Here is a 13,023-nt window from a genome sequence, read left to right as displayed (position 1 = left end):
GTATTGTACTTGAATAGGACAAGAAGCCAGCTCTAGTGAAGTTTTCTCTGCAATATGAACTGCACACACATTCCATCCTTCATAATCTGGATATTATGTGTCTTTCCATGACAGTAGCAAAATACTGTCTTTAGAAATGCTCTTGGGGCTCTTTTTTCTTCCTTTTCCAGACACGGATGCACTTTAGGGAATATATTTCATGAACTATCTTCCTCTTGGATTTGTTGAGATAATTATTTCCCAGTATTTCTTTATACACTAGTATTGAGAGATTGCATAATTCATTTTTTTCTGTTCTAAAGTAATTTAGAAGTCAACTGGAATTGTGGTTTGGACCTGTTCTGAATCTAGGTATGACTTCTACACAGCAACTTCAATGCAACTCAGACAGGGGAAGGAGGTGAAGTTGGTTTATTCAACATAGCAAAATTGTCTTTGTGAAGATTACTTTGAAATAATTTAATGAGGTTATTCTTGGAAAAACCTTTTAAGTGTTGAAAGATCATACCAAATGCCATGTTTTAGGTGCTAGCAGTAGCAAAAAAGGGAGAAAGAGTTTCTATTTTTAGAGTTGATCCTCCTACACCATGTGAGCCAGCAGACTTTTAGAAGTACGATACAAGCTGTTGTTTCTCCTAACGATACTAACTGCTAGACCAGGTATGTTTAGCCAGGTACATCTGCAGTGATTATCAAATGCTATAATTACTGCTGGAATACATCTGCCTCAACTGATAAAGATGTCAGTGTGCTACCTGATCTCTTGTGTTTTGAGTTCCATTCTTCCCTCCCAAACAGTATTGCTTTTTCCACCATATTTCCTCTTGTTTACTCATTCTTTACTGTTCCATTGAACTGGTACTTGAATACTAAGCTTGCTGTTAATAAAAAAAAAACTTTACACTGCTTCTCTTTGCTATAAAAAAAAAATTTAGGGAACAGTGGAAAAACAGATGAGGTTACTGAGACAGTGTAAACCTAGAACCTAGCCCCTCTTCTTACATTGTAATTAGTTCAAACTTGCTCTATATGTAAAGAATTTAAGTAGTATATCATAGTTTATGTAGGTCTTTCTCTAATGTCTTGAAGATGGAACAATATTGAACATGCTTTTTTATGTAAGGATTCAGTAATCATTTGAAAACTACCCCAAAACTTGTTTAAAAAAAATTAGGTTGTTTGGTTGCTTATTTAAGCAGATGGAGGGTAAAGAGCCAAAAGAATAAAGCGAAATTTAAATGTGGCAGCATTACAAATGCCTTGGAATTAGTTGATAGGCTATTAAAGATCATCCTGAGAGCCACAATCAATAATTTATTGGTGGCAGTGATTAAATGTGAAAAGGAAGTGTGTATAGATATATATGGAGAATATTTACAAAAATGCTCCTTGAACAAACTATGTTACAAGGGAAAGCAGCTGATGAAAATTAGCATAAACATATAGCTGGACTAAACAACGAAGACCGAGAACAGAAAGGAAACTAAATGTAGTTACTTCCCGTGAAGTGAACCTTATGTTACATGTACACTCAATGAAAGAAGTGGGTACCTCATTTCCATTAAATTAGTTACCAGATTGAAATGACAGGTTGAATTTAACTATTGTTTGGGGGTTTTGGGGTTTTTCTTTTGGTTTTTTTTTTTGGTTTTTGGGTTTTTTTTTTTTCATAGATTTATCTCATCCCTTGATGTGTCCATCCATTTCTGCTGTTAGAAGGTGTTGGCTCTCTGTACTATGGGCCTTTTGTTTCCAGGTTTATCTCTCAGGACCTTACACACGTCTAGCGCTCTGTGCGCTTCTGAGTTTTAAGCTCCTTGGCACTGATTGTGGATTTTAAAGGCTATAATATCCTGGTTTTTGGAGAAGGCAGAAGTGTCTGACACCTAGAGGCAAACACATTACATCAACTTGCCTTATTGCTTCCTGCTGCAACTACTTAATGACTCCCAGAATATAAAATATAATATAAAACAGATACCCACTCTATAAAATTTAACATTTAAAGAGTTTAGTCTTCAAATAAATGTGCATACAGTAAGTGAGGGGTTTGGGGAAATAAAAAGCTCTTGTTGTTTTTGTAAAATAGTTAAGGATGGCAATGGAAAACCCAATAGGAATGCAAACATAACATGGGGTATTGGAAGAAATCCTTCCTAGTTTTATTGTTACAGATGGTGTGATAATCTTTATGGACCATTGAATACAGGTGTATACAATATTACACTAGTAGAGGAGTTGAGATTTGAGATGTATTCTAGTGTGGTTAGAGGAAACTGAAGATACACAAAGATTCTGCTAAGTCTTGCGAAATGTACAATTACAGCTTTAAATCAGCTGTTAAATTATTCTCCAATCATTGCCATAGACCAGTCACAGTCAGGATGTTCACAGTGTGGAACAGCAGATTAGTTCTTATTTGGTAGAACAACTAATCACCAAGTGTGCAAGTACAAAACGCAATCTCATTTCAAAAGTATTGAAGTTAATATGGAATAGTTGTACTCTGCTAGAGCTATATGGACAATAACGGGGTCTTTTAGGACTGCTTGAAAGCTGATAATTGTTTAAAACAGGATCAGTTCATACTGGAATCACTACCATGTGAATGCTGAGCTACCAGCTTCTGCAACTCTTTCAAATTGTCTTCAGAAGGGCATATCCATCTGAGTAGCAGTCTGGACCTATGTCTTGCTTAGTCTATAAATATGTTTGGCAGACAGTTTGGAACACTTACCCATTTCATACCACTGTTTAGTATGTCAGCTTTCCAGAATATTTTCTCTGGGCAATCATTGATCCTCCGGAATAAAAAAGCAAATCTCATTTTATGGTTACATATTTGGTTCATTGCATATTCAGTTCTCCCCTTTTGTATTATGAATCAAGCCCATTAATCTGACAGGATCATCATGAATGGCTTCTACTTTCCCTGTGTTTTCGGCAGCCAGCTGCTCACTGTTGAGGTAAATGCTAACTTTGGAAGCCACCATGGGGTTAGATGATCTTTCTCCTTCATCTTCCTCTAATGAAGGATCATTCTTTCTCCTTGGTTTTCTGCATTTTCCCTTGACACTGTGATCAAGTGATGCATAACACATTTGACTGGCAGGCTCCACCTGAAAAAAAATTCACTTTATGCTCAGTAGTTATCCTTGCTTTAAATTAATATCTAAGTCTTCAACGATGTCTATGCTCTAATCATAATCCTGCCTGCAATTTGCCTAAACTAGCTATAAAACAGCTCATTAAAAGTACAAATTATTAAACTGTGGGAGAATGGAAAATGGATCAATATAAGCTAATGGTAAATGACTGATAGTGGCAATGTGGAAAAATTGCTCAAGGTATCACTGGAAAGACTCTCTATGGGAAAGAGGGAAGCTCATGTAATAAGTCTAGGTTCTTTGGGATGCAAGACATTATTTGATCTGGTTTTCTTCTTTTTATTTTTTAGTTGGAATCCCGTTATTAACAGGCTTTCTTTGTACAGAAATCCAAAGATGGATGATTGTTGTCTATATATATGATCTCATTTCCAGTGCAAAATGTATGCTTTTTGTGTCTTTTCCCTGATTTTTGTGCTTTTCAAGCCAGACCATCAATGACTGTTGACATTGGAATGTCTAGATTTAAGAAGTTGTTCTTTACCTCCTGGAAATACCCTGTGAGAGAGTCTGAAAATCCATTCCTATGAAATATGTGGCAATCAACTTAGGAAATTGATGCTAGGAATGCTTCAATTACAGGCAAATTTCATTTGAAGCTTTCATACTTTTAGGCATACAGGTATCTCAACAAAGCACAAACCAATGGAAAATAATCTTTCCCTGGTTAAGGCATATAGATTTTGCACTGGACAGGAGGGAGCCAGTCAAACCCATGAGTATCATGTGATGCATGGTTTTCATTCTTGGTTTTCAGTTGGTTGATAACTAAACCAAATAAAATTAATTCTTTACATTAGCCATGGATGCAAATTTAATTCCACGTGATCTGCATGCCTGTGGCTGAGCTTTATTATGCTGTATTGCATGGATCTGAACCATCTATAGTTATGCTTCCTTATTAATGTCTCAGATTGAATGGAGGGTCAAGTTTGTACTGAAATACTTTGATGAACTGAGATACTAATGCATGGTAATTTTTGTGAGAGTGTGAAGATTTTTGTTATATACTCCTATAGGATAAATAAAGGAACTCTGAGACAGACCATGTTACTCTAATTCAGAAATCTATAACTAAAATTAAAGATACCTGTAGCTGGTTAACTGGTCTTTGAGGCTGGGACTTCATCTGCTCGTAACAACATTCTTCTGTAATTTATCAAAGTAGAAAAATCTTTTTATTAAGACATGCTACTGAGTCTTAAATGATCAGACCAACAGATTTTCTCTGTTAGAGAATGCTCTAACATTATATTAAACTAATGCTCTAAACTCCCCCCCAGTTTGCTTTGGTAGAATGTTTGTGTTTTGAAATCACACACAATTCTCTCCCTCTAATTATAGAGAGGTAAATAACTAAGAAATTCAGACACATACTATGAAAATGGAAATAATAGTGTTCATATGAAGGAGAGGTTTCTCACTATTTACTTACATGAGTGTCATTTTAGAGTGGTGGGAGGACTTCTTGCAATTAAGAGGTAGCCATGTAGTGATTAATTTTTCAGCCACAGGCTGCAACTCACAACTTCTTTCTTTGACTGAGAAAGAGGTTGTGAGTTGCAGCAGCTGGTGATTAAATTCTGTTCCTGAGTCTACTTCAGTTTTCTGTAAATTTGGTTCTAGTTATTTTCTCATGTTATATCTCATTTCAGCCGCCAGTAAAAGAGATTGCTTCCTTACAGTTTTCAGACTTTTACAATGTCACTGCATTTGAGCATTGACTTGATTCAATTTATGCAAACTGTATGAAAAATTTGGGTTTGTTTGGGCTTTTTTTCCCCTGCAGTTGAAGCGCTTTAGTTTTGCTTAGCTCCAATTAAGGCTTGCAGAAAAAGTCGTTCTCATTACTTAAATACTGCTTTAACTCTGTAAGGGCTTTGAAACCCTCTGCACATCCAGCTTTCACTGCAGTTACATGATGTTACAGCCTTTAATGTGCCTGCCAAGCTGTCTGCCCACCATTCAGCTGCTGGGCTTCAGCACATTTGTCAGTGTTGCTGGTGATATGTGGATAGCCACAGCAGAGAGCTGGTATGTGTTTGTTTCTGCCTGCTTCTGTGGGAGCACTGACCTTGGACTGTAAGTAATATGTGGTTTAGATTGCTTTAATAGGCGTGGATCAAGCTGCTGTTTGAGTTAGTGTAGCTTTACATTTAGACAAGCTATTTTGAGATACTTGGCTGAACAGGAACATATGGACTGTAAAAAATCAAATTCAGTATGAGATCTGCTCTTATAAATAGTAGCGTAGTATGAAGGTTTGCATTTCTATCCCAAGTATCTTTTAACAATTTCAATTATATCAGTAGTTGAAAATATGTAGATTCTCAAGTTTGCTGTTTGAGAAATGCAAAATATGTCAGTCAGTCATTTTTTAATCATACATTTTTATAGCTACTGAATAGACACGTGTTCCTAAAATGAAGCTTACCTACAATATCTTGATTGAGATTGCCATAAACAGGATAATCTTCTGTGGGATAGCCATCATAGCTACAAGGGGAATGAAAAAAAACTTTTAATTCACAGAATATGCTTTATTTATTTATAGCACCCCAATACAATATTTTAGTGAATGTTTTATGGACATATGCAGATTGTGTGTATATATCTATATATAGCAGATTGTTTGTTATCTTATAAACAAGATCAAAAATATCAGAGGGGGCAGAAATCGCAGTATGAGTATTCTCAGGAGAGATTTGTTACCTAGCCCAGAACTGAACTCTCCTTTCCTGTAACTTCATTAAGTACAAAGCTAATCTCAAGGCTATTTATTAAGTTAGTTTGAGGTAGGGTAAGAAATATTGATGATCACTGAAAGGAACCCAATTCATGTCCTCTGAGACCACTCTGCAATACAAACTAAAGCACCGTATGTGTCTTTTGGGACAATGTTCTTAAAAGGTCCCCTCTTGATTCAACTGAAATACTTCTGTCAACACAAACAGAGAAGACCGTCAGCTTAGCATTTTTAATTGCATGTTGTGTTTCATTACCTGGTGTTATTGAAAATGTTTTTAAGTGGATTTGTAAAATGGGAATTGTTAGTGGGAAGCACTTTGTAACCTTCCTACTGCACCCCTATATTGCATCTCATCAAGGGGGTGAAGTCGTACTCTAACACCACATTCAGTGGTCTTTTTCACTTGAACAGGAAGTAATAGACAAATATAGACTTTCTAATTTCAAGAACATTTGTAATTGAGAATTAGTTTTGGGTAACAGGTGCAGGCTTTTGTATTTTTGTTTCAAGGGCCTTTTGTATTTGGGTTGAGATGAGACTATCCATCTCTGTTTTCTAAAGTTTGGGCTCGGTTTGGGGTTTTCTTCTGTGTGGCATAAGAGAGAGACACTTGAAACAGATTTGTGTAACAGATCATGAGATATCCTACACCTGTTAACAGACTTTTTTATTGCTTTAGGATGCTATGTGTAAAAGATGGTTATGAAATGTAAATACATGTAAATTATCGCTCCACAAGTATTAACTATCAGACTATAATTTGTCACTGCTTCGTGAGACCTGAGAGTTCTTTTAAATTATTATGGAATTATTGACTTTAAGTGATAGGTAAATGTGGTTTAACTCAATACCTTGCACTTTCAGATAAAATAGTATTAGCATGCAATTATTTCATTGTTGATAAAATGACTGGAGGGTGTATCTCAGATGTGAATATTTTTTCTCTAGGTTTTTTGAATTTTTTTTTTCCACTACCAACATTTCCAGGCAGACTGCATGAGATATTGAATTTTCCTCTATGCCATCTCTCCAAAGCAATCTGTCATTATTTATTGCATTGCATATTTTAGCCTTGCCAGAAAAAAACTTTTTTATGCAACTTACCTTGGGTCATTCTCTTCATAGTCTTTATGCATTTTAGCTGGAAATTTAAAAAAAAAAGAAGTTAAGAGAAAATGAAATGTTATTTTAGAATACTTCAGTCTCAACAGGCATGGTTTTGTTTTTGTTTTAGAGAATACAGTTGAAAGCTCTGGCTCTCAGGATCTTCATTTGTCCCTCTACTTTTCTCAAATATTTTGTCAAATAAAAAAAATGTTTGTGTTATGGTCCTGTGCTATGTCTACAAAGTCTACATTAGTTTACAATACCCAAAAACCATATTGTAACACATGTGATTCATTATTTATTTCCTCCACATTCTCCTTCTCCCTCATTTTTTTCTCTCAGACTTTCTCTGGGGAGGTGAATCATGTTAATATTACAAAGTGATGGGTTTATTTATTTCACTAGTTCAGGTATGGCTGAAAAAGAGATTCTGTGATCCACACAGATGAAGAAACTGAAGCAGAAAGGCAATGGCTACAAAGAGATTTCATGCTAGAGCTTGATGAATAATTCACGGATGCCTGACTTTCTAAACTCTGCTCCACAACTCCAGAATTTACCACAGTAAGCTCCAACTCGATGACTAATGCAGCATCAGCCATTCTGACCTCAGTCTTGGTCAGGTTAGTTTTGTAAACTGTTGTGATTCTTCCTCATAGAGATATCTGCCTAGTAGCCCTAAAACACAAACCAAAAAGCTCAACTGACACCCATCCGAAAAGACCTCCAGCAACTCTCTTAATATCCTGTGAATATCTGACTCTAATACTTGGTGAGCTCCGTCTATAAGCACAGGCCTTCTCTTTATGTAGATTACATACACAAGTGTATTTAGCCTTGTTGAAGTCACCAGTGTTTGCCTGCCCACCCCTACATGTACAGCAAAGGGGATGTTTTCCCTGTGTAAAGGGGATTGTCAGAACTGTTCAACTTCCTAACCATAGAATCACATGCATAAGAGAGGTTGCACGGGCACAATCTGTCAAAAAGTAAAAGTTAATTTCAACCAAAACCAGAGTATGACTGCAGCCATATGAGAGACACACTGATTTAAGAAATACATTAGAATCCTGTTATGAAAAGCAATTACAATGTTTTTCGAAAATACACTGATAAGGCATAAAATCTGAATGAAATCTGAAATTCAAACAAGCATTCTGGAATTTGGGGAGGAGAAAATTTTCTCAAATGTATTTTCTATCAATGCATATACTTAAAATAATTTCTAAATGGAAATATAAATAATAGTCAGTTGTAGGAAAGGTATACTTCCTAGGAAAGGAAATTGCAAGTATTAAAAATAGACTTTAAAAATAAAAATTTAGTCAGAGTTAAATTCTTCTTGTTTCACTGATTAACCTTTAAAGAATGGATTTAGGTAGTTGTTTTTAGCAGTGGATTGGTCAGTTAGCAATCGTTCGGTAACCATACCTGACTCTCCTAAAAATTTTCAAAAGATAAATCCTCTCTAGTAAAATCATTCTTGCCAAAATATAACTTTAAGATTCAGAAGCATCAATTTGTCGACTTGATTGCTCTGAGCAAGGATGGCTTTAAACACTGAAATTTGATTCCTTACAAAGAGACATTACTTACCTTGCTTCTTTTTCATACAGTGTACAATATTCAGTGTCACTGAAACAAGCAGAGCCAAACTCAGGAAGGCCAAAACTCCCCAGACAGAAAAATGGCAGTCCATTCCTGTAACTGAAAGAAAATATACTATTTGTGCTGTCAAACAATATTACTGTATTCTTTGTGCTTGGCTGGTTTTTGGTTTCTGTAACCAAAGCTGCTATTTCTTTGTTTACTCTCTGACTGAGAGTATATTAATTATTTAGCTTGTATTGCTATACAAGCTAAATAATTAATATCAAAACCAGATGCTAAATATTAAGAAAGCAACTTTAATAAACTTTTAGCAGAAATACAGTTTAATAGGAATTCAGCCAAAGATTAAGCTATTGGTTTGCCTGTAAGATGCAGTAAAAATCAGAAATTCATAAACAAAAAAGTCATTTTACTGGATAGCTTTGAAATTATTTTTGCAGCTGTCTTTATGTTAGTATTTGCAGTAAATTCTTAGCTAAATTCTATAGTTCATGAAAGTAGTTCTGAATTTAGCCAAAACAAGTTTGCTGGATGTGTCTCAGAATAACAGCTAAGACTGTAACATTTTAACAATTCTTGAAAAAAAGTCAAAACTTGGTTATGTTTTCTTGCATTGTTTTCCAGCTATGAAAACCACTTACTTGTTCTTATTTTCTTGCCTGAGAAACCAGATAAAGTGATGGCATCAGCTGGGAACCAGTGAAGCCCCAAGAAAAATTTCAAACAGCTCCTGGAAAATCACTTGGTAAAAGGTGGCTCCACTTATCTGAAGAAAATCTTTTGCTCTAAACTTGCCACTCCTTGCAATAAGAAAGACAAGAAGGAACTCCCCTGCACAAAATGTGTTTTTTCATTTAATTAATTCTTTGATTAACCTAGTTTATACAAATTTTCCATCACAAACCATGCAGAAGAAAATAGCCTATTTGTGGCTGTCTAGTGGCCAAAATTATCAGCGTTGCTACAAATGGCCTGCGAAAGCCTTCTGTGACAGAGGAAACACTGAGCCAAATAAATGAGTGAAAGGAGCTTGAAGCTTTATTCTTAACTTTCCCCAGAGGCGTATTTCATGTTCTCTGAGATTTGGAGTGTTTGAAATAAAGCCTGGTGCCTAAAACTAATGCCCTCTAATAGTGCATAAAAAGAAACATGTAGCTGAAGCAGAGCAGTCAAGGGGCTGTCATCAGGACAATACTGATCCTTAAAGCACTTTGTTGTTTTTTGACATACCTGGATTCCCTCGGGAAGCCCACATTTTGTTTGTTTCCTAAGCCAAGTTAAAGGAGTACAGGAATGCACTTTTCCATGTTGCTGGCCAAGGGAGGGTGGCAATGCATTTGCTCCTGCTGAGAAAACAGAGCTTTGCTCCTTGACTGACTGGGCTCCATCTCAAAACCTTCTAACAGGTTTTGCTGCCTCATTGTGCTGGTGTTGCCAAAGCTCTTTTTGTTTTGTTGTACTCCAACCTCCAGGTGTTCTTAAAATGATGAAACAAGATGATATAAGCGCTGGCAGTAAAAGAAATCACAAATCACCTGGGCTTCTGGGATGCAGGTTTCTTTCCTGCTCAGAGTGCTCTTTTAAAAGGAACAACACAAAGCAAATAAGCTGTAATTTTCTGACAGACTTTTAACATTTTTTTGCACATGGTACTTTCAGTGACCATTTATTTTTCTTTTTAAACTAAACATCTTCTTTCCCTTCTTTTCTACTACTTGAGTTCTCCCAAAGGTGTTTGAGAGTTCTTTATTACTGCAGTACTTCTTTTCATGTTGAAAGGCACTTTTATGCAATGAGATACAGACATTTATGAGGAGAGACAACATCCCCATGGAGCAGCTATACATCATTCCAGTTTTTCAGGGAAGGAATTAAAAAAATGGGAGACCTTACACTGAGATGTTATCATGGTGCATCAAGAATCACCAGTCTTTGGAACCTGGTTACTTTGCAATTAGTGACTTAATATTGCATCTCGTGCAACCTGTCCAAAACTACAAGTCTGTCCAGAACAAGAAATTACAAGATTCACTGTTGTGCCTAAATAATCAGACTCCTCTCATTCTTCTCCTGTCTTTTTTATCTTTTCTGATGTGATTGGTTTCCATTCTTCTCATGTTCATTTCATATTTCTTTTCCTACAAACACTTTTCCCAGGGAGCAGAAGCAGCATTGTGGCCTATGAGAAAGGAAGCACGTATAACTGTGATAGAACCACAGAATCAACCACGTTGGAAAAGTCCTCTGAGATCATCGAGTCCAGCCGGTGACTGAACAACACCTTACCAACTGCACCATGGCACTCAGTGCCATGGTCATTTTTCCTGAAACACCTCAGGGACAGGGACTCCACCAGCTCCCTGGGCAGCCCATTCCACAAGGCACAACACCGAGACTCATTAGAACAAAAAGAGTAAGCAGGTACCGAAAGTACAATAATGATCTAACAGTGTTCCTTTTTCTTCTTATAGAATGTTGTCATTTATCTCTCTGATTCAGGAATCCAATTTTTCCTTGGTGTTTCCAGTGTAGAAGGAAAACTCTTAGCTTCAATTTGACTATTTTCAGTCCTTAACTGGCCCACTTTTTGTTGACAAGTATTATTTTCTTGTTTCAGTTTTTGATTTAAATTGAAATTATTGTCTGGAAAATAGTAAAGGTTGCATAAAATTATTTTCTTTTTAGTTTCCAAGTTTAAATTCTATAGTATTTGAGCCATCCTACTTCTCAAGAATTTAAAAAATGTTTTACGGAAAAAAAGATATATGACTTGGAGTTCTCATAAAATGTACCAATGTTTTAAATCTCACAATCTGTAGTTCTTAAGCATGATTTAGGAAGTTTCATGGGTGTGGGTAGATTAGGAAAAGAACATTTAAATTTCTTCCTGGATGAACACTACTTCGTTTATTTTTAAATTTATTTTCCATAACACTGACTTAAACATCTGCTTGTGTTTCAGTAGAATGTATACAAACATATGTGTGACTTCAGCAATTTTTTTTGTTTGTTTGTTTTTGCAATACTAGCTATTTGTTTGTCAGACAATACTACTTATATGGGAGAAACAACAGCAGTTTTTACTCAGCCCGTAAAACCATAGTAAACACCTTGATCAGAGATGTACTGGTGCTCTTCTGAGAGCTCCATGCCATTCTAGCATTAGTTTCAAGCTAATCATAGTACCCAGATTTAAAATATGAGAAAATCTGATTTTATATCCTAGCTTTACAGATATGGGACTCCCAGATCTTTCTATGTTTTCTTGTTCTTACAGGTGTTTCTGATATGCTGCTTACATTTGTAACTGCATTATTTCAATATTAACTACTTCGACAACAGCAGCATTAGAAGGAAAGCTGACCAATTGTTTGAAGAACAATTTGTCTCCATGGGTAACTACACTGCCCTCCCTAAATGTACAACAGCAACCTCTCACACTTAACAGATTGTGCTAAAGACAAAAATAAGATAAGGAGACTGTAGATGGTGAGTGAGATATAAACAGCAAGTCTATTAGACTAATTATATTACATTCTGAAATGTTGTCTTTTATTCTACTGTCTAATTTTAATTCTCATGCAGGTCATCTATTCTCAAATAAAGCAAAATTATAATAATCTTTTTTACGTAACATATAATTAGACCAAAGAACCATGACACTGTATTCAGGGCCATTCTCATTCAGCCATCAAATTGAATATTTAAAAAAAAAGAATGTTTTATCTTTTGAAAAAAGTCATATGGAATAATTAGGCCACTTAGGAATAGGACACTATGATTCTAAAAGGATAAACTCAAATTCCATCAGGGTTTTCTGTGACAGTCTCTATCTGTGATAGGAAAACTTCAGGGTGGTGGTAGTTTGTAACAAGAAATAATACTGAAGTCTTCTTAAAGTAATGTGCTCCTCTGTAAAAGGAAGATGTTCATTACATACTCAAGGTTTCATGAGAGGGACAACAATTCTTTTTATTTTGTTAAAAGATTTTGGAATGTAGGAGTGGAGAAATATTATATTTAATAATTATAAAGATGACAGTATTTTGATTAACTAATATCAGACTCTCTCTAGTATTAATGACACATTCTTATGTTGCTGTTCTTCCATTTATCTTTGAAAACCAGGTTAAACTTGGAGTAGCATCCAAGTAGAATGTCTGTCTTAGGTAAGTTGCTTCATTTGTTTAATGTTTTTATTTTTCTGACTTCTCACCACCTCTTAGGATATTTTCCAGTGTTATAAACTGAATGTACTAAATTCATGCCACAAAATACAGGCAAACAACAGACCTTCTAAATACATAGTTAACTGAGCTTTTTCTCTTTTAAAGTCTATTGACAACTTTCTCCACCAACAGAAACATGGGAATAGATAGAGTTTTGGTT

At 35.6% G+C, this 13,023-nt stretch overlaps 1 protein-coding gene across 3 annotated transcripts in view; it reads right to left on the bottom strand.

Annotated features, from left to right (window-relative positions):
- Positions 1-395: 395 nt before the first annotated feature.
- The window catches only part of LOC103820730 (T-cell receptor-associated transmembrane adapter 1), a 74,217-nt gene continuing 61,589 nt past the window's right edge, over positions 396-13,023 (bottom strand). The window contains exons 4-9 of one of the 3 annotated variants that reach the window (XM_050981165.1): positions 9,865-10,211; positions 8,620-8,730; positions 7,021-7,057; positions 5,602-5,663; positions 4,258-4,316; positions 396-3,119 (exon numbers count right to left, since the gene is read on the bottom strand). In XM_050981165.1, the coding sequence (XP_050837122.1) occupies positions 2,859-3,119; positions 4,258-4,316; positions 5,602-5,663; positions 7,021-7,057; positions 8,620-8,730; positions 9,865-9,889 (555 nt within the window). In that variant the 5' untranslated portion in view covers positions 9,890-10,211 and the 3' untranslated portion in view covers positions 396-2,858. The remainder of the gene's footprint in view (positions 3,120-4,257; positions 4,317-5,601; positions 5,664-7,020; positions 7,058-8,619; positions 8,731-9,864; positions 10,212-13,023) is intronic. The other 2 variants (XM_050981167.1, XM_009095471.4) reach the window with 2 other exon arrangements.

The sequence above is a fragment of the Serinus canaria genome, chromosome 1 (genome assembly GCF_022539315.1).
Source record: "Serinus canaria isolate serCan28SL12 chromosome 1, serCan2020, whole genome shotgun sequence".
NCBI classification, from domain to species: Eukaryota; Metazoa; Chordata; class Aves; order Passeriformes; family Fringillidae; genus Serinus; species Serinus canaria.
The sequence above is the reverse complement of the archived record's forward strand: the minus strand, read 5'-3'. Positions and strand labels throughout refer to the sequence as shown.